At 48.2% G+C, this 25,042-nt stretch overlaps 2 protein-coding genes across 2 annotated transcripts in view; one reads left to right on the top strand and one right to left on the bottom strand.

Moving 5' to 3' along the window:
- Nucleotides 1–2,356, bottom strand: part of LOC135814817 (dynein axonemal heavy chain 7-like) — a 96,753-nt gene extending 94,397 nt beyond the window's left edge. Inside the window, exons 1-2 of the mRNA XM_065327993.1 lie at nt 2,202–2,356; nt 1,888–2,004 (exon numbers count right to left, since the gene is read on the bottom strand). Of these exons, the coding sequence (XP_065184065.1) occupies nt 1,888–2,004; nt 2,202–2,213 (129 nt within the window). The 5' untranslated portion in view covers nt 2,214–2,356. The remainder of the gene's footprint in view (nt 1–1,887; nt 2,005–2,201) is intronic.
- Nucleotides 2,357–2,617: 261 nt separating this feature from the next.
- Nucleotides 2,618–25,042, top strand: part of LOC135814815 (nucleoprotein TPR-like) — a 41,127-nt gene continuing 18,702 nt past the window's right edge. The window contains exons 1-35 of the mRNA XM_065327990.1: nt 2,618–2,928; nt 3,869–3,973; nt 4,537–4,610; nt 4,771–4,867; nt 5,319–5,380; nt 5,629–5,670; nt 5,892–6,230; nt 6,555–6,642; nt 6,854–6,922; nt 7,306–7,377; nt 7,839–7,933; nt 12,145–12,342; nt 12,703–12,810; nt 12,983–13,122; nt 13,298–13,399; nt 13,668–13,752; nt 14,401–14,463; nt 15,089–15,733; nt 16,374–16,514; nt 16,674–16,784; nt 17,115–17,262; nt 17,538–17,632; nt 18,047–18,199; nt 18,610–18,744; nt 19,457–19,531; nt 19,772–20,100; nt 20,622–20,687; nt 21,074–21,155; nt 21,582–21,626; nt 21,982–22,074; nt 22,443–22,547; nt 22,968–23,047; nt 23,351–23,413; nt 23,612–23,653; nt 23,965–24,006. Coding sequence (XP_065184062.1) covers nt 2,712–2,928; nt 3,869–3,973; nt 4,537–4,610; nt 4,771–4,867; nt 5,319–5,380; nt 5,629–5,670; nt 5,892–6,230; nt 6,555–6,642; nt 6,854–6,922; nt 7,306–7,377; nt 7,839–7,933; nt 12,145–12,342; nt 12,703–12,810; nt 12,983–13,122; nt 13,298–13,399; nt 13,668–13,752; nt 14,401–14,463; nt 15,089–15,733; nt 16,374–16,514; nt 16,674–16,784; nt 17,115–17,262; nt 17,538–17,632; nt 18,047–18,199; nt 18,610–18,744; nt 19,457–19,531; nt 19,772–20,100; nt 20,622–20,687; nt 21,074–21,155; nt 21,582–21,626; nt 21,982–22,074; nt 22,443–22,547; nt 22,968–23,047; nt 23,351–23,413; nt 23,612–23,653; nt 23,965–24,006 — 4,406 coding nt within the window. The 5' untranslated portion in view covers nt 2,618–2,711. The remainder of the gene's footprint in view (nt 2,929–3,868; nt 3,974–4,536; nt 4,611–4,770; nt 4,868–5,318; nt 5,381–5,628; nt 5,671–5,891; nt 6,231–6,554; nt 6,643–6,853; nt 6,923–7,305; nt 7,378–7,838; nt 7,934–12,144; nt 12,343–12,702; nt 12,811–12,982; nt 13,123–13,297; nt 13,400–13,667; nt 13,753–14,400; nt 14,464–15,088; nt 15,734–16,373; nt 16,515–16,673; nt 16,785–17,114; nt 17,263–17,537; nt 17,633–18,046; nt 18,200–18,609; nt 18,745–19,456; nt 19,532–19,771; nt 20,101–20,621; nt 20,688–21,073; nt 21,156–21,581; nt 21,627–21,981; nt 22,075–22,442; nt 22,548–22,967; nt 23,048–23,350; nt 23,414–23,611; nt 23,654–23,964; nt 24,007–25,042) is intronic.

The following is a 25,042-nucleotide window of genomic DNA, read 5'->3' as shown; positions in this document are numbered from 1 at the left end:
ACTGGTGAGTGTCACACCAGAAAGCATGTGAAGGAAGTGAGAAATGGAAATGGATGGATGATGAGCTAGCGTAAGTGCAAGGAAATTGTGATGCAAGCATATTAGTACTTGAAGTGTGTGTGTGTATGTGTGTGTGTGTGTGTATAAGTGTGTGTAAGTGTGTGCGTGTGTGGCAGGGGCGGACCCAGGAGGGGTTCCAGGGGTTCCGCAGAACCCCTTAAATTTCGTAAATGTACTACTGGCAACCATGTGCGTGTCCATCTACATGCATCACCTACTAATATTCAGTTTTGACAATACTGGAACCCCCTATAGAGATTGCTGGATCAGCCGCTGTGTGGGTGCACGTGTGTGTAAATAGGGATTCACTGGCCAGAAAAAGCCACTTCAACCAGTGTAGACCAGGCTAAAATTAGTGGTGGTCAATTCATCAGCCTTGCAAGCTGTTGAATGGTGTAATCCCAGCACAAGTTGCTATGTCTAACATAGTTTGTTCGCTATCATTGCTTCAGCGATGGGCAGGAGTAGGAGTGTGCGTGTGTGTGTGTGTGTGCATGTGTGTGCATGTGTGTGCGTGCGTGTGCATGGGTGTGCGTGTGCATGGGTGTGCGTGGGTGTAGGGCGTTACACCTTCTTTCTGTTTACATACAATGTAGAACAGGGCGATCAGTTCTCTTCTTTCCCTTCTCATTCGAATACCACTTAGTCAGCGCATGATGTTCACACTTGCTAGCAGCACAGCAATAACACACATTGTACAAGCTCTGACAGTGCAAACTTACATGTACAATAACAAAATGCTGCTGTCTGATGATCGCCTGAAATGCGTGAAGTTACAGCTACACAGCCTTTCGCTTCTGTTGTGTGTGTGTGTGTGTGTGTGTGTGTGTGTGTGTGTGTGTGTGTGTGTGTGTGTGTGTGTGTGTGTGTGTCCGCCTCTGTTGTGTGTGTACTATAAAAAAAAAAATTGTGATGCAAGCATATTAGTACTTGAAGTGTGTGTGTGTATGTGTGTGTGTGTGTATAAGTGTGTGTAAGTGTGTGCGTGTGTGGCAGGGGCGGACCCAGGAGGGGTTCCAGGGGTTCCGCAGAACCCCTTAAATTTCGTAAATGTACTACTGGCAACCATGTGCGTGTCCATCTACATGCATCACCTACTAATATTCAGTTTTGACAATACTGGAACCCCCTATAGAGATTGCTGGATCAGCCGCTGTGTGGGTGCACGTGTGTGTAAATAGGGATTCACTGGCCAGAAAAAGCCACTTCAACCAGTGTAGACCAGGCTAAAATTAGTGGTGGTCAATTCATCAGCCTTGCAAGCTGTTGAATGGTGTAATCCCAGCACAAGTTGCTATGTCTAACATAGTTTGTTCGCTATCATTGCTTCAGCGATGGGCAGGAGTAGGAGTGTGCGTGTGTGTGTGTGTGTGCATGTGTGTGCATGTGTGTGCGTGCGTGTGCATGGGTGTGCGTGTGCATGGGTGTGCGTGGGTGTAGGGCGTTACACCTTCTTTCTGTTTACATACAATGTAGAACAGGGCGATCAGTTCTCTTCTTTCCCTTCTCATTCGAATACCACTTAGTCAGCGCATGATGTTCACACTTGCTAGCAGCACAGCAATAACACACATTGTACAAGCTCTGACAGTGCAAACTTACATGTACAATAACAAAATGCTGCTGTCTGATGATCGCCTGAAATGCGTGAAGTTACAGCTACACAGCCTTTCGCTTCTGTTGTGTGTGTGTGTGTGTGTGTGTGTGTGTGTGTGTGTGTGTGTGTGTGTGTGTGTGTGTGTGTGTGTGTGTGTGTGTCCGCCTCTGTTGTGTGTGTACTATAACATGAATGATTGTACTAGGAAAGAAAAAGCAAAAAAAGCTTACCTTCGTTCGAGCGGACTGCAGAGGAGGCAGCCTCGATGAACCGTCACGGGCTCTGCCATAGCTCGTGGCTGGCTTGCCACTCGTTGGATATCGTCTCGACAGAGCCGAGGCTCTTCCCTGTTACGAATAGTACAACAAACGGAGAGTCCTGAGCTGCTGCTTGTGCATACATGTATACTACAGAAACACAATTGTGGTGAGAAATATTCTTTTCGCCAGGTTGTACTTTGAACTGAGTTTGACCTCGTTTTGAGCACAAATTCGAATTTGCACCACGTGGCCGGGCACCTGGTCACACTACCAAATCGCCTCACCTTGTCTTCCATTCTAGCGCTTGATGTCCACCATTCTCTTCTCTATACTCTTTGACGATCGACAACAGTGATAATAATTCTTGCCTTCCACTGTCAGCACCTCTGAAATGTAACTCAGAAAAATAACTCAACATTGACAGCAAGCTTGCAAGGCAAGGGGGCACGGTCAGGATTAGATTTTTTCCTGTTTTGAATATCATTCCCGATCGATCGTGCATCTGGCCTTCGTCGCGACGCTACGCACGACGCTACGATACTTATCTCCATGGCAGCAAACTTCAAATCCTCAAATTTCGTGATCAATACGCTGCCAAAACGCATGGAGTTGATAAACCCATCAGCGTTTCCATTGATTTCGCGCTGTGTTTATTTTGTTGGCGGCTGCATTGAAATAATATTCCCATGCAGAAATGAAAAAGACGTTTCATTTCATTTTGAGGGCGAAGAACATTCAATACTGATTTGTTGTGACATGAACTGTTGTTGGTGGCTCTTTCTCTAAATCTTTCGATGGAGGGGGAGTCCGCCACTATGATTCCGGACGCTTTGGCTGAGGCCCTGAGCCTCACGCCTGCAGACTTAGAAAACCTTACAGTAAACGAGGATTGTATGATTCTTTTGGAGCGGTTCGCCAGTATTTGGGGTGACCATAATCTCATCAGAGCTTCATGGAATGAAGACCTGTCTTCGCTGAAGGCTGACCTTGCACAACAGCAATTAGATTCGGGTATGTCTGCTTTTCATCACATCCTGAAATGTAGTAAATGTCGGCAGTTTTGTTTGTCAATTTCTCTTTATTTTTGTTGTACGTCAATACATAATTATTATACATGTACACTGCTTTTGATTTTAACTGTTTCGCGAGTATTAGTATTGCTCTGCTCGAAAGGTTGCTTGGTGCAGGTAATACTACTAAATAGGTACTATGAAACACGTGTTGTATTTTGCTTCACCTTGGATCTGGTCCAGCTTGTAGTTTGCATTTCCCTTTGAATGTCCATTGCATGTCCATTATCTTGACAAGAGGGGTATTTTTGAAATGTACACAATACACTCGTGTCCATTTCGGTTCCGTGGTGTGGCAAGCCTTCTATTTTGGTCGCTTCTGTTTGCAAGCCACTGTGTGTTGCAATTGTGTTTCACTTCACTGTTGTTTTCATGGACACATTTCCTTGGCTCCTTGCCATGATTTGTGCATTGAGCTTGGGAGTTGTTTACACAATGCTAATTTCATTCAATTCACTGTAAAGTTGTTTAGTGTGATAGTGAGGTCCAGATTACAACATTAATGACAATGTTAAATTTTACTTAGTGATATTCTGCAGCTTACATCAGCTTTTGTCTGAAAATGAAGGAGAGAGAGAGAGACAGCGAGACAGAGAGACAGAGACAGAGGCAGACACAGAGAGAGACAGAGAAACATATATTTTGACTACACCAAGCCCTTGTAAATGTCAGATATCAGCGAGTTCGAAGGCCAAGTGGTGGGTAGACATCACTATAATTTGCCAGCACAGCCATTTCGAAGTATTCATTGTGCTTTTGCCTGTCGAAGAACCCAATGATATTTCGAAGGCACCCACGGTTTGCTATGTCAACGTTGTGAATAACCTTTATTTCTATTGTTCCTTTGGCTAATCTGTCCCCCTCTGTAAACATGATTTTAGCTGAGAAGCTGAGTGACTTGGAGCAGCAACTAGTCAATCAATTGCAACAGCTGAGTGAAGAATCTTCAGCCAAAGAGCAGCTATCTGGACAGCTGAGTCTTTCGGGTATGCTCATGATACGCTTTGTGACAGTTGTTGTATACTCTAGTATTGCCTACCCAGTTGTTGTATTCACTTCATACCTGGTATATTTTACTTGCAACTGCTGGTGACGTCGCCTGCCAGATTTGGCAACAACTGAGTGCGTTAGCTGAACCATCACTAGTGCTCATGCTGTGTATGTTGTGCTTACGCATGCATGGGTTCACCACACACAGACATGCCTAGCTGACCTGTGCATGGGTTCACCACACACAGACATGCCTAGCTGACCTGTGTGGTATACATTTTAATCCCTCTAGTAGTATTTGGGCGATGAAACTTGCCGAGTGCCAGTGATGTGAGCATGCACATACTGCACATAGTGATCAAGATTGTGTCTTGTGAAACACTTGCCCTTGACAAGTTCACCGGTAGGGTTCAGACTGAGTTTTTTATTTTATTTTATTTTTACTTGAAACCACGCACCCAATTCGTAAAAAAAGTTTTTTTTAGTGTACATGTGCAGCATTTGAAAGCTTTGTGACGTGCCGTGTTCTTTTTTCCTTCGCTTCCAAATCTTCCTCCAGTTGCAGAGAATGAGCAATTCAAAGATCAGCTTCAGTCATCCCAGGATGAACTTCAGAAACAAACGCAGCAGTTGGTATGTGCCATTGTATGATCTTAGCTTGTAGGGAGTGTGGCATTGGTACCTTGTGCTTTATGAAGATTTTTGCAGTTTGGTTCATTGTTCCTATGCTTGCCTACTTGTACCCCTGATATATAGTTTATGTATCTCCACTGTCTTTCACACTGTCCTTCAGGCTTCCCTACAACATGACAATGAACAAGCCGAGCTTGACAAACGGCAGCTGACACAGATTGCAGAGCTTCGCAGCGGAGAGATCGAACGTGTCAATGGTACGTCGCAGTGCATTGGATGTGGTCTCGTGATGGTTATGCTAGTCGACATGGTATCTCCTACAGTCACTTGGCATTGCGGTGGCTGTTGTAAGGCATTACTGCACATTTCGAGCAGGTACAATTAGCTGCTGGAGTGGAGGTGTCATACTTTGCTTATTTCGCAGCATCCTGTGTCTGTCTTTGTGAAATGTTTACTGTTCCATTTTTCTCGTACCTGTATTTATGTGTGTGTGTGTGTGTGTGTGTCTCTCTCTCTCTCTCGCTCTCTCTCTCGCTCTCTCGCTCTCTCTCTCGCTCTCTCGCTCTCTCTCTCGCTCTCTCGCTCTCTCTCGCTCTCGCTCTCTCTCTCTCTCGCTCTCTCTCTCTCTCTCTCTCTCTCTCTCTCTCTCTCTCTCTCTCTCTCTCTCTCTCTCTCTCTCTCTCAATCTATTTACTGTTCTGCCCACAGCCGAATGGAAAGACATGTCTGAGAAGCTAACTGCCGCCCTTGCTGCTAAAGTTGAGGCAGAGGTATGATAGTTTTGCATTCTTTTTTTTCTCTCTATCCAATGCTTTCCATGGAGCTTGGGTGTCGTAGTGTGCGGAACATGCCCTCAGAAAGGTGTTGTTGACATTTGGCTTGGTAGAGTGCCGGCAAGTGAAATCGTTGTTGTTGTTGTTGTTGTTGTTGTTGTTGTTGTTTGTTTGTTTGTTCGTTTGTTTGTTTGTTTGAAATCTTTATTCTCACGTTGTTGCTGTTGTTGTGTTGTTGTTGTCAGACCAAGGTGGAAGAGACTGCCACTTCTGGTATGACTGGACAGGTAAGTGTTCTGATCCTTGCATTGTTTACCTTACTCCTTTTATAGAGATCATGTACACTGAGAACCTCCAGGCACTTTCATTCGAGCGAATGTTTTGTAACAGGACATCCAAGTTCGAATCCGAATGACTGCTATGTAGGCACAAAAGTGTCTGTTTAGGAGAGTTTGCTCTTTTATTGGTTCATCACTAATTGTCATTTCTCCTTTTGCTTTTCTTCCAGCTCCGTGAAAAGCGTCTTGAGCAGGAGAAGGAGATGCTGGCTTCCCAAATTGAGTGGCTGAATGCTGAAGTTAAGACAAAATCCGACGAACTTCTTGCTTCTCGTAAGGAGAAGTCTACCCTTGGCCTGGAACTGCGGACCAACTTGAACACAGCCAATGATGAACTGGCTGCATCTCAGACCACTTGTGAGAAGCTACGAGAACTGCTTCAGGAACGTGAAAACAAAGTTGAATCATGCCTGAAGCAGGTCAAAGACCTCCAAGACGAGAAAATTGATTTGGAAAGCCAGTTCAAGAATGAGCTTGCTTTCCAGACTAAGTTAGCCACCCTTCACCAGGTATGGGCAGTGTAATCATCTCTCTCTCTCTCTCTCTCTCCTCTCTCTCTCTCTCCTCTCTCTCTCCTCTCTCTCTCTCTCCTCTCTCTCTCTCTCTCTCTCACACACACACACACACACACACGCACGTACACGCACTTTCACTCCCCTACAATGACTGCTGGTGCATATACATTGCTTCATTTCTTTTCATGACGACCTCTATCATCCACTTATATCTGTCAGGCGAAATGTTTGGTGGAATTCCATTTCAGTAACTCTTTGGGACTGGTGGAGTTATACAGTCTTGTTGTCACGGTGTGTTACTGGTTCTTCGTTCATCAGGAAACAGCAGCTGAAGCCAAGCAGAAGCTCGACAGTCTAGTAGATGGCGCCCGAAGCCTTCAGGATCTATTGGCGGAGGCATCCCAAGGTACTGCTTACATTACAATGTTGATGCCGTATCTGTCACGATTCTTTTGTTATTGCGGTTTGCAGTGCGGTTTGTGCCTGGGGGCCATAGCACTTGATGAGTTTGAGGGTTGATTGCAGCAACTATATTCTAGCTAGTGCGACCGACCTACTATTTCATATCCTCTGGTCTTGCCATGCCATTGCTGCTTCAATCCATCCTCTGCTATTAGGTCGTGAAGAAGCTGAAGAGCAGCTCAAGGCCCGAGAAGAAGTTGCAAATGAAAAGATCGAGTCACTTGGTGAGTAGACCAGTCCTGTTGTTGTATTCTAAAATCCCCTGTAACCTGTGGCAGTTGCAGGGGCTCATACATGTACGTGTAATCTGGCTATCCCGTGCTTACGTCAGACTGCCATAGACCAGGCGTGCATTCATTGTAGGTTTGTGTGGACTAGTCGGACTGCCGTAGACCAGGCGTGCATTCATTGTAGGTTTGTGTGGACTAGTCGCACTGCCGCAGACCAGGCATTCATTGCAATGTGTGTGTACATGTATGTGCTCACCTCATATTGAGCATCAATATTCATGGCAGCTTGGTATGTTACTGGTGATTCGAGCGAATATACAATGCAATGCGCCATCTCACCTGGTACGCTGGTATCCTGTATTCACGTGTTTTCCCAGAGAGCACTGTCAGCAGCTTGGAGCGTGAGCTTGAGAATGCCAATGACCTGCTCAACGTGGCTCGTCAACGTGGTAAGACCAAGGGAGAGAGAGATCTCCTTCATTAAGTGTGCCTGTGTGCTTTTGTGGCCATGTCCAAGTGCCTACATGCATGCATTAGAGGATCTAGAAGAGTGTGCATGTTAGAATGAGGACGGGGTGTCATGACCCGCATGGTACTGGGGAGTGAACGTCACACGGCTGTTTTGCCGTTACTATTAGCTGAAAATGCAACAGCGTGTCGTCCTGTGGAAGCCTTCCATGTCCAGTTGATACATCTCATATCGCATTTCTCGCCTTCTTTCTGCTATGCTGCTGGTAGCTCCCCGCACCTATTTGTTTAGCATGTATTTCTTTTGCTGCTGTATAGTGTGCACATGCCTGTAAGTTGCCTATTCATTGCTTTTTGGGAGAATGACGACTTACTGGTTCTGATGAGTCTTGTCTGCAATGTTCACTCTTTGTATACACTGATTCTGAACACACCCGCACAGGCCACGCTCCTCTCACCAGCCAACAGGTTACAGGCATTTCGCCGCATGCTGCGTCCACTAGCACTCGTCTCAAGTCCGGTATGACCCTCACACAGGTATGTACGAGCATGACCTGACTATTCATGTGAGCACTGTGAGAGGATCTACAGTTTTGCATGCCGCTTACCCGGCATGCCTGTTATCCAACACTAACAGCATACACTGGCAGGTCATACACAACATATTCACAGCCCTACTTCAAAAACTAAATGTTGGCATGACCGTTGCTCTCATGCCACGCTACATTCAAGTCCGGCTATACAGAAGTTTGTGGATGAACACGGTGCATGTCTGAGGCCAGTGGAGAATCAAAAATACTTGTAGAGTCATGACTGGTATATGTCCTTTTCATGTGTGGACACATTGACAATATGGCTATGTAGCCTCAGCTATAACTTATCGTACAGAATATATAAGTTTCCGTGCATGGCACGGTAAGTGGAGTTAGCAACACACCAACATCCTTGCCATAAGCAACACTTGTACATGCATAACATGCACGCACTCCGAATTCCCGCGTTTCCGCACGGGACTGTGCGGAGCATGCGCATTACTCCAATTCGCCATGCTGTTGTTTCTTGCTCTTCGCTTTGCTGTGCTGACGGTCAAATTGTTTGACTATCGCGGCCAGTTTCTGATCAATATCCGATCAACCATGTCTCTGTCAGTGAGCGATGTCCAGCCAAAACGCTCCGTTTGCTTTGCTGCGCTGACGCAGTGACGGTCAAATTGTTTGACAATCGCGGCCAGTTTCTGATCAATATCCGATCAACCATGTCTCTGTCAGTGAGCGATGTCCAGCCAAAACGCTCCGTTTGCTTTGCTGCGCTGGCGCAGTGACTGTCAAATTGTTTGACAATCGCGGCCAGTTTCTGATCAATATCCGATCAACCATGTCTCTGTCAGTGAGCGATGTCCAGCCATAACGCTCTTTGCTTTGCTGCCTTGACGGTCAAATTGTTTGACAATCGCGGCCAGTTTCTGATCAATATCCGATCAACCATGTCTCTGTCAGTGAGCGATGTCCAGCCAAAATGCGCTCTGCTGAGCTGCGAAACGCACTGGCATCCCGCAATTATTTAGACCCGACAGGAACAAAACCTACTCCGCGGACTCACCTGCTCGAGTTGAAGTTGGCTCCAGACTACCGTACGCGAGGACTTGGCCGCTCCGGCAGCGGAGCAGAACCTAGCCGAGGCAACTGCAGCCCCATCCCTGGCCTGGGAGACTTTAGTCGGGAGGAGGTTCGCGACGCATGGAGCACGTATTGTGCGACTTACGCAGCAGCACACCCCTCCAGGGCCCCCGGAGCTGTTTTCGCACCAGCCCATAATCTTGAAGATGGCTCGGAAATTTAGGTCCCTGATGCTGAGCTCTCCTCTCTAAAGCTGACACGAAGTATGCCTGGCGGCTTTGGCCTGTTTCCCCTCATGTCTGGCCCCGGCTTGGCATTTTTGGGAAGGTTCGTACCATGTAGATAAGGCACCACCATTTGGCCTTAGATCCTCCCCCTTCCGTTCAACAGACCGGCTGATGTGGACTCTCAGCCCAACGGCGACTCTGCAATGATCCTGCTAAGTCTCTTACTCGTCTTCGAGTACAGCGCTTCCGGACTCTCAGCCCATCTACCGACGCAGTGCTGACACACCCTGCACAGTCCACCCTCCAGCAGTTGACGACGCAACCATGGACCTCATCCGCCAGGGCCTGGCGGCCAGTTCCAGCATAACTTGCGCTTCGCTGCCGCGCTCCGAACACTTGTCGCCCTGCGCCAGGGCAAGCCACACTCAGGGACTGATCAGTGCCGGCAGCATTGTTCCAGATCCTGTACTTTGAGTGCATTGCCCACTGTGCTAATGGCTAGCCGCATTGGACGGCACTCACATCAATTGCAGTGTAATAGTAATGCAGATAAATCCTGTTTGGGTCAGGTTGTCAGCGCTGCCGGACTCGCATCCCAACTGCCGAAGTGGTGCCGACACAACCAGCGCAGTCCACCCTCCGGCAGTTGACGACGCAACCATGGACCTCATCCGCCAGGGCCTGGCGGACAGCTCCAGCATGGCATGCGCTTCGCCGCAGCACTCCGAACGCTTGTCGCCCTGCGCCAGGGCAAGCCAACCTCAGGGACTGATCAGTGCCGGCAGCATTGTTCCAGATCCTGTACTTCGAGCACATCGCCCACTATGCTAATGGGCAGCCGCATTGGACGGCACTCACATAAATTGCAGTGTAATAGTAATGCAGATAAATCCTGTCTGGGTCCGGTTGTCAGCGCGTCTGGACTTGCAGCCCAACTGCCAAAGCGGTGCCGGCACAACCAGCGCAGTCCACCCTTCAGCAGTTGATGACGCAACCATGGACCTCATCCGCCAGGGCCTGGCGGGCAGCTCCAGCACAACATACGCTTCGCTGCAGCGCTCCGAACGCTTGTCACCCCGCACTAGGGCAAGCCATACCCAGTGACTGATCAGTGCCAGCAGCATTGTTCCATATCCGGTACGTTGAGCGCATTGCCCACTATGCTAATGGGCAGCCGCATTGGACGGCACTCACATCAATTGTAGTGTAATAGTAATGTAGATAAATCCTGTTTGGGTCAGGTTGTCGACGCTTCTGGACTCGCAGCCCAACTGCCGACGCAGTGCCGACACAACCAGCGCAGTTCACCCTTCAGCAGTTGACGACGCAACCATGTACTTCATCCGCCAGGGCCTGGCGGACAGCTCCAGCACGACATACGCTTCGCTGCAGCGCTCCGGACGCTTGTCGCCCCCGCGCCAGGGCAAGCTACAACCAGGGACTGATCAGTGCCAGCAGCGTTGTTCCAGATCTGGTACGTAGAGCGCATTGCCCACTATGCTAATGGGCAGCCGCATTGGACGGCGCTCGCATCTATTGCTGTAAATAGTAATGCCGATAAATCCTGTTTGGGTCATGTTGTATTTTTGGGAGAACAGTAAGGATCGCGAGTCAGGCCGGCATTGAGCCAAGTGCGCCTATATTCGCTCACAAGTGCATCCTTTAAGCCATCCCGTAAGGGAGAACAGTAGGGATCGTGGGTCAGGCCGGCATTGAGCCAAGTGCGCCTACATTCGCCCACAAGTGCATCCCTACTCCATGCTCGTGTATTGACACATCTGAATTCAACAGTAGGGATCGTGGGTCAGGCCGGCATTGAGCCAAGCGCGCCTACATTCGCCCACAAGTGCATCCCTACTGCATGCTCGTGTATTGACACATCTGAATTCAACAGTAGGGATCGTGGGTCAGGCCGGCATTGAGCCAAGTGCGCCTACATTCGCCCACAAGTGCATCCCTACTGCATGCTCGTGTATTGACACATCTGAATTCAACAGTAGGGATCGTGGGCAGGCCGGCATTGAGCCAAGTGCGCCTACATTCGCCCACAAGTGTATCCCTACTGCATGCTCGTGTATTGACACGTCTGAATTCTCGCCGGGCAATTGTTGCCCCAGTTAGTGTCGGCATTGGCCATACTAACGCACAGCGGTGCTTGCAATACTAGCTCTGGCATTGGACCAGAATATTGCATATTGCATACGGCAATTGTTGCCTATCTCCTGGAAATACAACGCGTAATAGCTCCCAAACAGGTCGGCTTGTTGTGTGGTTGGTAAATTAATTTTATCCAACGTCTGGATCTGAGTTTGCCGGATAACTGCTGTGTTGCCACACCTGCCGACATGTCAGTACCCTGCCGATTTTCGGGGGGCGAAGCCCCCGGATGATGCATTTTATTTTTTCAGTCTACTGATATTTGGCTATAATAGACACCCTTAGCAAAAAACGTTATGTTGTAACGGTATTATCGTAAGGGGGAAAATACCGTGATTTGGGTTCGACCTTTAGCAAGATGCACGCTATTTTTAGTACGCTGTTGCCACGAGAGTAGCTTTGATTTCGCGCCGTACAACCATTTTTGTCACCATATACCATATATACGCGATACAAGGTGAAATGCGTACGGACTATGCAATATTTGGCCAAAATACGTACCGTTGGTCACAACGATAAATCAGCCCCCATAACGTTTATACGCTGCAGCTTCAACGCTATTTGGGTGATCAAGGTACGAGTACCGTAAAAAATAGCGTTACCGTTGTTTGCTAAGGGTGTCTAATGATGTGGCAACACTGTAACTGACACACAACTGTATTTTGAAGGAGGCCAGATGTCTTTGGCAATTGCATCATGTGATGATGTGTCTTGCTTACCTGTGTACGCATGTGTTATCTTCTGACAGATCTACAGCATGTATGTGGAGGCATCTGATGACCTTCGCGTGCAGCAAGATGAAAACCAGCAGCTGGCCACCCAACTTAATCAGATTGGAGCTGAGTTGCGAGAGAAGGCACCCATGCTAGAACAGATGCAGCGAGAGTATGAGGACGCCATCACTACCAATCAGAAGCTCTCTGCCAAGGTTGAAGCGGGCATACTGGTAAGAATTCCTCTTTCAAGGAAATGCTAGAACCCCCACCCAATAAGTCGCTGATAACCTTCCACTTCCCCTTACCATCTTCACCTCCACTTTGCTCAATCTAGTGTTTGTACATGTATAACCCTTGTCTTTTTTTGTCCTTCCCCATTGCACAGTAGGAACTTGGTCACAAAATAGTGTTTGTCCACGGGGATGGTGTAGCTCTCTGCCCTACCCATTGCACAGTAGGAACTTGGTCACAAAAGAGTGTTTGTCCACAGGGGATGACGTAGCTCTCTGTCATTTTGACCATCCACCAATCACCTTTGTACCTGGTCCACCAGTTTTTCACTGTTGGTTGTCTTTTATTTGTTTCCTCAGGAGTGTGAGCGTCTTCGCCAGGAGGCTGATGATTCAGTGCGTCTTTCTAGCCAGCTGAAGCGTGAGAACGCTCGAATGGAAGTTCGCTGCAAGGACACGAGCCAGCAGGTAGGAATGAATGCCATGGTGGAGATACTTTCATACTCAATTGTGCGTTACATACGGTGACACTGGCGGCGTTCTGGTTGCAATTTGTTGTGACTAGCACACTAGTTGTATGCACTGCTCACCGTCTTTCACACCTCTTTTGTACCTTTTTTAATTGTGTCCTGCCATTCAGGTGCGAGTTCTACTGCGTGAGGTTGAGCAAGCTCGCGGAGGTCTCAGCACCACCAGTGCCTTTGATACAACCTTGTCACAGATTAATGATGATGTCACCAGTTCAGATGAAGTCATTTCTGCACAGCTGGTATCATTCAGGTGAGGTCAAGGTGCAGCCAGTTGTGTTTTTCAGGCTGTCTGATTCTTGGCAGTTCTGCGTGTTGATTTACTGCATTGATGCTATGCACATTGTGGCAATGTTTATACAATAATATACTAATACATGTACTTCAAAGTACGTGCTTCTTGAATTTTGTTTCTTGGCATTGGACAGGAACATTGAGGAGCTGCAAATACAGAACGAGAAGCTCTTGGCCGTTGTCCGTGAGCTCAGTGAGAAGCAGGAGGAGGACGAGCTCAAGCAGAGAGACACTGAGTAAGAGTGTTGTTGTGTTGGGTTGGATTCTTAGACCGTCATGTTTTCTGCCTTTAGTACACATCAACCATGGACTGTAATGCTGGCCTCTCTGATAGTAACTTCGGGACATGTCACATCCTGCTTTCTGTCGTTGCCACGTGCGCTTGTCTGATGTACTGGAATATGACTCCTGTAGTTTTTGCTTATTGTGCAAAACCTGATTAGGCTCTTGATATTCAGCGTCTTTGACCAGTTGACTCTGTTCTTGTATTGACGTATGGTATAGGTTTGATGAGCTGCGTGCAAGCCACGAGGATGCATTGCTGCAGTTGGAGGACCTCCGTCAGCAGCGAGCTCGTTCAAAGACAGTTGTAAGTACTTGTCCGTATGTGGAGGGACTCGTGATGAAAGGCTTACCAGCCGTGCTAAATGAACCCTGGTTTTGTGACCTGGCCAGCACCAGGCATGGCACAGTCGTAGCTCTGCAAACATGGGGCCATGCTCTGGGACAACGCGCTGACCTACCGTAACTATTATTCAATGGGCCTGATTTCCATGAGCACCTCTGTAGCTATTGGTATTTCAAACAGACAGCTGGTGGTTGGCACTGACCTCCAGCTGTGCACCCACCAAGAGATAGCATTACTTCTTGAACGGACATGCCATACAACATGTGCACGTGTGTTCATTTGTCCTATTTCCCTGCTCAAGTCGATTGTCGGTTGTGTCTTACAACTGATATGGATGCATGCCGGATTAGTTCCTACTGCTGTTCTGTACTGTGCTATCTATCCTATGTGATCACACTGTGTGCTTGTGTCACGTGTAGATTTGTTAACGAACAGCAGTACCTTATGCACCGTGTACATATAGGCACCACCTGATTACTAGTCACTCACAATACTGGCTAGCAAGAGATCTATGATGAATGCACACAGCTTACAGCCAGAAAAGGTATACACTGATTCATTCTAATTTTTCTTTTTCTCCTATGTGCTGCTGCGCGCATGGCTGTGCAGATGGAGGCGTTGGTGAAGCAGCGTGATCTGTACCGTGTCTTGGCCCAGAGTTCTTCACCAGATGTAAGCTGATCATGGTGTGAGCATGTCTATGTGAAAAGGAAATGCCAATGCACGTTGTGGTCTATTTACATGCATACAAGAGAGAGAGAGAGAGAGAGAGAGAGAGAGAGAGAGAGAGAGAGAGAGAGAGAGAGAGAGAGAGAGAGAGAGAGAGAGAGACTGAGAGACTGAGAGACTGAGAGACTGAGAGACTGAGAGACTGAGAGACTGAGAGACTGAGAGACTGAGAGAACTGTGTTGCGACTCCGAGTTTCACATTGTCACGATCATCAGGCAACCGTTGGCTGTGGAAGGCTCTATCCCTCGTGGGTATTGAGTACTATTAGGGAAGTGGAGCGCCCGCTTGATTTATTTACATGCATACAATGTAGTGTTTGTTTTTCTCTTTCTACATGTCTGTATTTCCCCTACATGCCCCAATGTCTTGTCATTCTGTCCCCTTCATCACGGCTGGTGCTGCTAGATGGACTTGTGCTTTGAGTCCTGTACAAATGTTCACAGGTGCAGTCTATAGTTTTACACTGGTTTCGGGAATTTCCACATCCTTTGGGTGGGGCCCAATCGTACTAGACATCTCCCACCCATCACCGCGATCACCGTTGTTCTGCTGTTCTGTGTTCTGCAGGCGGCTGCGTCTGTTTCCACTCAACTTGACGCCAGCCGTGTCCTGGCCGATGTGCACTCACCCGTCCAGTCCTTGAGTTCTGCAGATGTCAGCATGGCCAGTCTGAACGACTCGTTCCAGCAGGCACCGCCACCGATCGCCGCGGCGGTCGTGGAGAGAGACGTGGACACCACCGCACTGCAGGATGCCATGGAAGAGCTGGCCGCTGAGTTCCGCGAATACAAAGAGCAGACGGGTCAGAATGCAGAGGTTCTGACCAGCCAGGTCGATCAATACAGAGAGGAAGCGTCGCAAGCAAAGATGGACAATGCCAAGCTCGTTTCCAAGTTGGAGTACGCCGTTGAGAGGCAGGATCTGCTCAATACCAATGTCGATAGCTATCGCACGGAGCTTGAGGCAACCCGTCAGAAGAACAACCAGATGAATGTGGCCATGGCCAAGCTGCAAATGAGCTTGGACACAGCATCGCAGGACCTGGTTGACTCCAAGGACAAGTTGCGGCGATCTGAGCGTCAAACCGAAAACCTTACGCAGGAGAACCACCTGGTCAAGTCCACAAATGATCAGATGCAGCGTGAAATTGATAGCCTTCACCGTGAGCAGAGCAATCAGCGAACGCTGCTGGCAAGCTTGCAAACGATCCAGGTAAGCGCTATTCTTGTTCACGAATGCTTGTATGGTGCAGGCTGTAACGACACGAATACCATAATTAACTATTGTATTCGCTGCACCAGTGACTGTGTATGTTATACAGTATACCCCACACCCACCTGAAGGCAAGGTCACAGTCAAGTTTGTGTCTGTTCGTATTTGAATTCATGTTCACGAGGTTACTTGACATTGTATATGGCTGTAACGTTCTATAGAGTCATGGGCATCCTACAGAGTGTGGGGTACATGATTGTACATGCCTTTTCTCCGTAGTATTTTATTGTTGAAAATTGTACTTACGTTCTTGGCTTGCTGCAAAGAGCGAAACGTTTGCGACGGTTTTAGTTCACGATTTGCGAGCATCAGACAAATTGTTGTGGGTCAATTTTAGGAGCTGTGCCTCGGGTGAACGAGACAGCTCGGCCCACAGTGAGCATGAGCAGGAGCTGTAAGCAGGAGTGCACATGCACATGGATCATCAGTGGTATACGATGTATGCATGGTGTATCTGCTGTGTTTCGTTAGCAAGGCGTAGCGTGCATTCTAAGCCACCATTACTGCGATTGGGCTTTTCTGAATGTGTTCTGGAAGTGATGTGTGTGTGTGTTGTGTTGGTCTCCGTATTATGTTTCAGAACAATGTTGAGCGAAATGACTTTGAGATGCGCACCCGACTGGCTGGACAGCTGGAGACAGCGCAGGAAGAGCTGACCGCTGTGCGGCGCCGCCTAGACGCTGACACTGAGTACCATCGCTCGGTCGTGGCTGCATACGAGGTATGTTGAACTATGTGTCCCATTGCTCTGTGTACCCCCGTTCTGTGTTTCTAGTCTTACGTCATCTGCTTTTTGCAATGCTTTATGGCAAGTCCTCCTTTCTATTCCATGAGCATCATGGTCTGTTGTTGTTTTCCACTTGCCCTTGCTCCTGTTCAGGTCCAGCTGAAGGAGGTGCGAGAGGAACTCGGCGAGGAACGCAAGCAGGCCAATGGTTCCCGTGATGAACTGTCGGCCGTGAAAACTAGTGCCGCGGCTGCTGTACAGAAGGTGAGCTCTCCACTTCTGCCCATTGCACTGTGCTCTCCGTTCTGGAGCCCCATTGGTAGGAGAGACTAACAAGAGGCAAGGCAACCGTGCTCTGGCAGTCTTCGCACCCCCCCCCCCGCTCTGCTTATTTGAACCTCCCCCCTCCCCACACACACACACATGCGAGCACACATGCATGCTGTGGATATTGCGAGTGGTATGCAAGATATCACCTTGATTGCCAACTGCAACTGTCACACATATTGGATGTAGCCAACACAATTGTTGCTCATTGTTGTATTGTAAGTTTCTTCATCTCATGTGTGCTTGCTTATTGTTTGGTGCATGTAGGCTGAGGAGTATGAGACCCAACTCAAGGCTCTGCAAGCCGAGCTGGACGCCATCAAGGAGAGGACAGAGAGAGCCGCAGCTGAGGGCGAGGGTGCGGAGGTTGCACGTCTAAGTCTCAAGTTGACTCAGGCGGAGGCACGCTGCACTGGTATGTTACCGACAACTTCTACCCGGCTGGCTTTGTTACTTTCGCTCGGTGCCTAGCTGCCTTCTACGGTTCTTGAGACATCCATTCACTCTTGTATTGCAGTTGTAGTTCTTTTCTCATTTTGTTCAACATTTCATCTTATGGTTGTGTAAGCTCCATTTTTTTTGCTGCGTGCAGTAACTTGCACGTCGAAGTGCTTTTCTGATCACCTCTAGTGTATGACTGATCATCTCATATCTAGTGTATGTGGTGATTGTACTCTGCTCTCTTGCTAGGTTTGGAGGAGCAGCTGAAACGTGCACAGCAGCATGTGGACCAGTTCAAGGCAATCAGCGAAGCTAACGAGCAGGCGTTGACTGAGCTCAACCAGGTACAGTGGAATTGCCAACATGTTACGCCAGTCACATTGTGTCTAGACTCTGAGGGCAAGCAAAACCGAGCTCTGCTTTTCCGTTCGAAAATCTTGTCTTTGGGCCTTGAGTAGTGTAGCACTCATCACAGCGCCATATGGGGTCATTGCCCACTACACTGTCATTCTGAATTTCCGGATAGCTAGCTGTTTGGACCTTCTAAGTGGTAAATGTCATCACATGCCTTTGGCAAATTGAGGGATTAATCTGGCTGGTGTAGCTGGTTTCCTGGACAGCTAAAATTATGCTCATGTATTGTGGGTACATGTGTACATGCCGCACAATCAGGCAGGGATTTGCTTCATTTGTGTGCCTCGCTTGCGTAGTTCTAGCTTAATGCTGCTGTATGGATTTGTTCTGTGTTTGATGTGTAGGCGAATGATGAGTTCCGTCAGCGCCATGAAGAGCAAGTCGCAGCGGCAGTTGCCCAGCGGGAAGACGTTGAGCAGCGTTTGCTCTCCTTGCAGCAGGACCACGAAAAGCTCGTCGGTGACAATGTGGAAGTCGAGAAGCGCTTCCAACAAGAGGTAGGCTCTTTGTGTGCACCCTCATGTGTACTGTCTGTGCTGACTGCTTGCAGGTTTTGGAAGTGCTGTCTTGTACTACCAGTGCCTCGCCACTTGTTTCCGGGTGTTCATTGATATCCTTATAGCACCTCGCCACTTGTTCTTCTTGTTGTTTCAGATTGTGGCTGTTCATATTTTGGTCTAGTTGGTGGACTCTGACACATACCTTGTGCCCCACTGTTTCCATTTTTTTTTCAGTTTAATATTTCCTTGGCTCACCAACTGAGTTGTTTCAGAGCTCTTACAATTTAGAATAGCAGTGAAGAATATTGCCGCAGCCATCACCACACATCATCGAAGTCTCACTAGATTTAGCCTTTCAAATTATGAACATCGTGTGCCCTGCCTTTGTTTCCTCGTGTTGTATTCAGATCTTGGAGCTGCGTGAGCAAGTCAGCAAGACAGCTACAGAGCTCAGCACGGCACTACAGGCACAGTCGGCTGCTGAGAGCTTGTCAACGCAAGCCAGGAATGACCTTCAGCTGCAGCAGACACGGGCCACCCAGGTACGTATGGTTCCAGTATGAACAGTTTGCGAACAGACCCCCGGGTGCGATGGGCCTTTGTAGTTTATACAGTAGTTCTTAGTTGGTAGTTGCACACTGGTAATCAACCTACCTTGCCACTCGCAAGAGGTAAGAAACACTAGCTCTCTCAATTTCGGTGAACGGTTAGTAATGATCATGGAGAAACAAATAAAAACTCGCCCAACATTGCCAAACAACGAATCTGCTTGGAGAAGCGTTTGGTGATGACGCTGCACTAATGCCGTGACAGCAGCTTGATCGAAGTCGACTGGAATTGAGCGATGAACTTGCATGAGAGCTGATGATGACATTCGCTCAGTTCTCATGGGTGCTCACGGGTAGGCAGTCGTTCAGCTGCTTCAGACTGATGTTACAGCGCTCATTCTCAGCCGACGTCACACGTAAGGTGCGCTCAATTTGAAGCAGGCAATGGATGCTTGGATACACATCTGAGTCGCACACCTGAAGAGTGGCTTGTGGAGAGTCAAGTTAGACAGCTGCATCACATTGTGCCCACCTTGTTCTCCTCTTACGGATGTGTTCGGAGAATGTCAGCAAGTTACATGCTGTTATGGCATGCGTTTGTAGAACAGCACATGTATGCCGGTTTAGTTTCACGTGTCAGTCGTGACCCTGTCAGTGACATGTATGGCTGATGCAATGTTTTTCGCTGTGTTTGTCTGCTGTATAGGCTCAAGATCGCTATGAGCGTGAGCTAGTGCTGCATGCAGCCAGTATGAAGGAGCTAACCACCATCAGAGAACAGGTACTACTATTTTGTTGAGCAGCCGTTCTTAACGGGCGGAAACATTCTGGGCTTGCCATGCTGTGGTCCAAGGAATCCCGGGCTTGAACATGGGCTTGTTTGATCTGTGCTCTTCACGGCTGCTGTTCGCCTGTGGTAGTATTTATGAAATCTAGGCCAATATGATAACCGTTCCCAGCTTGCCGCCATCGTGATAGTAACCTGATCAACCTGCATGTATCTCTGTTACCTACCCTGCAGCTCCAAGCACTGACAGTGGAAGCGACACAGTTGACCGATCGTGCTGAACGTGCAGAGCAGGAGCTCTCCAGCACCGTCAGTAAGTACACGGAGAGGCTGGCTGCCAAGGACGAGTCCCTGACACAGGCCGATGCCAAGTGCAAGGACTGGGAGGAGCAGAGTCAGCTGCTGCATCAGCAGCTGGAGAAGCTCGGTGCACAGGTCATCACTCTGCAGTCTCGATTGGCATCGACATCTACAAGTACTTCGCCCTCGAAGGAGCAGCACTCCGTCACGGCACAACGGTCTTCCACCGACCAGAATGAGAAAGAACTCCGCGAAATCATCCGGTATGTATCTCTTGCTGCTGTTACGTGCTCATCATGTCACTGTAACCACATAGTCAAGCAATACAACTCACTTGTTCAAGGGCTATCTGTGTGCGTTGACTTGTTGATGTTGCAACCTGCGTGATTGCCATCATGTACAGTGCTGTAGTTTGCTGTTTCACTGAACGCCGCCTACACTACAGAACTGTTGCATGATCATACCGGGTAGCCATGTTGGTTGCAACTCCACTCCACCCTTGCATCTTTGGGTCATGTGGTGTTGACCATGTTGGCTCCACTGTCCACATGCCATGATCACTTTTATACAAATTTAGTAACATGAAATAGATGTGTAACCACTCTATTCATTTGCTTGAGTTGTAGTGTCTATGTGACGTGGTGTTTGACTCCGGATCTGTTGACACTCATTGGCACTAGGAATTGCACAGCACCCACGAGCATTTTCCGAGAGTGAGCCATTGTTATGCTTTCCATGCGCTGTCCTTACACTGCACCAATTTGTCATTTTTACATTGTGTTAGGTTCATCCGTCACGAGAAGGACATTGCAGAGACCAAGGCAGAACTGTCACGGGCTGAGAGTTCCAGGTAAGTGAAGCAAATCATGATAATCCAGTTGCGATCGATGAGCTTGGAGGTGCGTTTAGTGCTCATCGTTCCAATTGATGTCCATCAAGTATGCTATGTGATTAGGATCTGCCATCCATCAAGTATGCTGTGAGCTTGAGATCTGCCATCCATCAAGTATGCTGTGAGCTTAGGTGGTGCGTGTAGCACTTATCATTTGAACTGCCGTGCATCAGCTAGTGCCTGTGATGAATACTAGTTTAAACAACTGCATGTAAAAGAAGTGTGCAACTTTTGTAGTTGCATACTTCGCATGGCATCATATTCAACAGGCAATTGTTTTGTAGCATGTGGTACATGTAGCATGCGTCCTGTAACTTACTGGGTGTCGTTTGCTCCTCGTGTAGATTTTCTCAACGCTGTGAGCATCTGGATAGGCAAGTGCAGTCACTGCGCGAGTCACTGGACAACGAACGGCACCGCGCTCAGGTTAGCATCCCCGCGATTGTCGCTATCCTCTTTGCTGTTGTCAACTTTGGTTCCTCTTCGTATCTTGTCTCAAACATGGTGTATTCACTGCCCTTTCCGCAACTTCTGCCTGTAGGTCATAATCACAGGAAATACCGGTGTGACATTTAATGAAGTCAATGCAATTTTTTTAACATCACCTAATTCTAGGGCATTGTGAGGTCTGCGCCTGGTGTTAACGTGCACCCTTGTCATGACACCATGCTCGCTGGGGGGCTTCCTGAAGTGCCGAGATGTGGGGCATGTGGCTAAGGGGAGTTCCCCTGCCCGACCCCTTGGTTCACTAACTGCCGTCTGTTGTTGTGCAAGTCTTAGACTGATTGTTGTTTTGCTGTCGCTGCCATCGTCATCGTCGTCATTGTTGCTGCTGCTGTTTGTGTTCTACAGCTGCATGCAGAGACAGCCAGTCATCATGCTGAAATCATGGAGAAGGTATGTGCTGTCCCTTAGTCATGTCTCCTGTAGTGACACCAACTGAATTTGATTTCTATGCCAACTTGCAAGAGTGCGCACGTGTATGCATGTGTGCGTGTGTGTGTGTGTGCATGTTTTCGTGTTTTCGTGTTTCTCTTGCAACGGGCGTATACATGGTACATGGTGTGTGCGTGTATGTGTGAGTCAAGAACTAGAATTGTCTGTTTTTCTCCCTTTGCTGCACTGTGCTTTCCGTCTGTGTCCATTTAGAACTTGAACTCCTCATCTACCATGGTGCTGTAATGATGTGGTGGCTTTTTTTGTTTAAGTTTTCAACAGAGGCATGTTTGTTTTCCTATATTTCATTGTGCAGGTGCAAACACTGCACATTCTTCAGGATAGCAACAAGCTACTGCGGGAAGACCGGGATAGGCTGCAGCAGCGTGTTGTGCAGATGGAAGCCAAGGTATGATTGTCCAACCTTGTTAACTCTTTAGGGTGCCTCTGGGGCCAGGTGAAATAGGCAAATCTGACTTGCCCATAGGCTACAACATATCACACGACACCTAAAGCGTATCCAGTATACACTATACACAGTATCAAGAGTCCATGACGCCAATCATGGACTCTTGACAGTATATATCTCTCTTATCCGGGCGATCCGGGACTGGGCACTGCCCGTATCTTTGAAATGTCCGCTTCCACGGGCTCCTCGTCTCTCCTTTGGACTTTTGGACTTGGCTTGTGAACAGGCATGCCACAGAATGCTTACATTTTGATTGTGTCAACGTCGTGTGTGTGTGTGTACGTGTGTACGTGTGTACGTGTGCACAGAGCAAACAACTTGAAGATGAGATTTGCCCGCTGAAGGAGAATAATCACCAGTTGACCGCCGCACGGGAAGCTTTGGTGGCCGAGCGTGCTGCTCTGAAGACAGAGGTGAGAAGGCTGATGACTTGTGATAAACTGGGTGGTGTACTTCCACTGCTGTAACAGCTACTGTCGTGGACATGGAAATCCGGTCGCACGTCTAGCGGCCCGAGGGCGCTGGTCATGCAGCCGTACACGTATTATTATGCGCTGCTGCTGGTCGCATCGGATCAACATGATTGTGCACTGCATGCAACGACTTACGTTCTGTACCCGCTGAGGGCACCGGCCCCGGTCAATCGACTGGATTTCCATGTCCGCGACAGTCGTTGCAATAGTGGTACGAGCACCACTGCCTTTGCTCATAGTGCTGTGCATACATGTACACTTGCATTCTCTTGCTGTTTGTGTTTGTCTCACTCTTGTCATGTCTTCTTTGCCTTGTCTTCATCGGTAGCGTTTGTTCGTGTGTTCCTTGTCTGTTGCCAGGTTCAACGGTGGAACCAGCGGTGCAATAGTTTGATGGAGCAGTGTAACAAGGTCGACCAGGAAGAATACCAACAACTGCTGTGAGTGTTGACCTGTCTGAGGCATGCTAGACTCTCAGCGTAGTATTAGCACGTGTGTGTGCCGCTTTTGCATTTGCGGCATTTCTCCTTCGATCTGGATGGTGGAGTAATGTAGTGTGCGCGGAGCTGTTCATGGAAAGAACCAATTCCGGTGCACCGTGATTAATACATGTGCTTGTATGGCAGTAAGCCTGCACGCGCGGGGCTTGCGTTCAGTATGTTAGTTGATCTGCTGTAGCGCAGAATGATTGTGTCATGTACTTGGGGTTTTCTCCTTATGTTTACCTGTGCTCTGTGCCACAGGGTGACGAAGGAGACTAATCAGAAGGAGATTTCCTCTCTCAACGCATCGCTTGCTGAACTCAAGTTAGTCCGTCATGGCGTTGGTTTTCTCGCTTCTCTGTCTTGCCGCGATTATTTTCATTCATTCGTGTCATCCTAGTTCAAAGCTGCGTGTGTTCAACACACACACACGAGTTGATATAGCGAAAGCTTCTTGATATGAGTCGTAGCACATGTATTTCAGTCTTGTCACACTGATGTCTGTGTTACACTTGTGTCCAGGGAGTCGGTGAATGAAGCAGAGGCAGCCAACACAGCTCTCCGGTAAGTATTCTGATGACGCGATGTAGGTCATTGCCTTGTGCAAACATGTAGTGTGTATACGCATTGGAGTGAGGAGATGGAAAGGGGGAAGCCATGTACTGTCCGTCCCTATTCTCACTTCCATGTTGTTTGAACTGTGCCAACTAAAAAGACAAGAAAACATGTTGTTGCTGCTCTGTTTGCTGTTGCTTCTGCTGCTGTTATTGTTTTAGTTCTTGCTGTTATTTTGGGCTACTCGGTGGGTGACCTGCTTTGATTAGTGTACTTTCCAAGACAAGACACCTCTGTCTCTCTTCTCTATCCAACTGCAGTGGTCAATGCGCCTTGCTGGAGAAGAAATGTGACAAAGCAAAGTAAGCAAACATGACGTACACAGCCTGTGCTGTGCTATGCCAGCCCGACTTTTATTTTATGTTATTTTATTTCACCGTCCAATGGCAGAAGCCAATGCAAAGGAGGGGGCGTTAGCCAGCCATGGCAAGAGAAGGAAAAAAAAGAACATAATTATCGGAAGAAAAGAACGCATCAGTTTCGCCCAGTCCTGTTACATGCCAGGTGGTATCTGTGCACTTGGTTTGATGACATGCTGCCATGTTCTGTATCCCGTTCAGTTTTTTCCTCCGCCCCAATGTTTATGAGTAAGTTTGACTAGGTAGTAGGCAGTGGCGGATCCAGGACTTGGCCGAAGAGGGGGCCCAAGGTATCCGCCCCCCCCCCCAAAACAAAACAACAAATACAACAACAACAAAGTCCTGAAGTTGTGAAAAGCAGTTGTTTTTAGGGTCCGGCGGATTCTGCCGGCAGAAAAATTGGCAGAATTCGGTACTTTTTCTGGTAAGTTTCATGGATGTTTGGTATGTGGATAAAAATATGGAGCAGAATTCGTGGAATTGCCCGCCATAAGGTTTGTATGATTCTGCCAATTTCACTGCTTTTCGAGCAGAATATGCCACCTTTTCGAGCAGAATCCGCCGGTTTCTAGTTTTATTCCATTCTCACGACATTTTCAAACTGCACTAGAACATTTCCACTCGACAGCGGCCGCGACGGACCTTTGGACGGCTCTCCAACGCGAGCTCTCTTATCTACCGGTCCACTGAAGAACGACCTGATGTCAGACCCTTTCCTCTTCATCTCAAATCTGAAGGTAACCCGTTGGCTACAAGCGAAGTAGAGAGCTAGAGAGCGTATACTTGTAGTTTCTGACAATTGAAAAAGAAAAAAGGAAGGACGAAGTCGACAGCACCGTGCACCATACAGGACTTCAGCCCAACGCGATCGCTGCACTATGTACCATGATGTACCAGGCCCTGCATTTTTGGCACGTTTTTCACATGTTTGAAGTGCGGCCGTGTCCTCAGGTCGCAGTGCGTACAGTAGTTGTACACC

This window comes from Sycon ciliatum, chromosome 4 (genome assembly GCF_964019385.1).
Source record: "Sycon ciliatum chromosome 4, ocSycCili1.1, whole genome shotgun sequence".
NCBI classification, from domain to species: Eukaryota; Metazoa; Porifera; class Calcarea; order Leucosolenida; family Sycettidae; genus Sycon; species Sycon ciliatum.
This window is presented reverse-complemented; position numbering and strand designations above follow the sequence as displayed.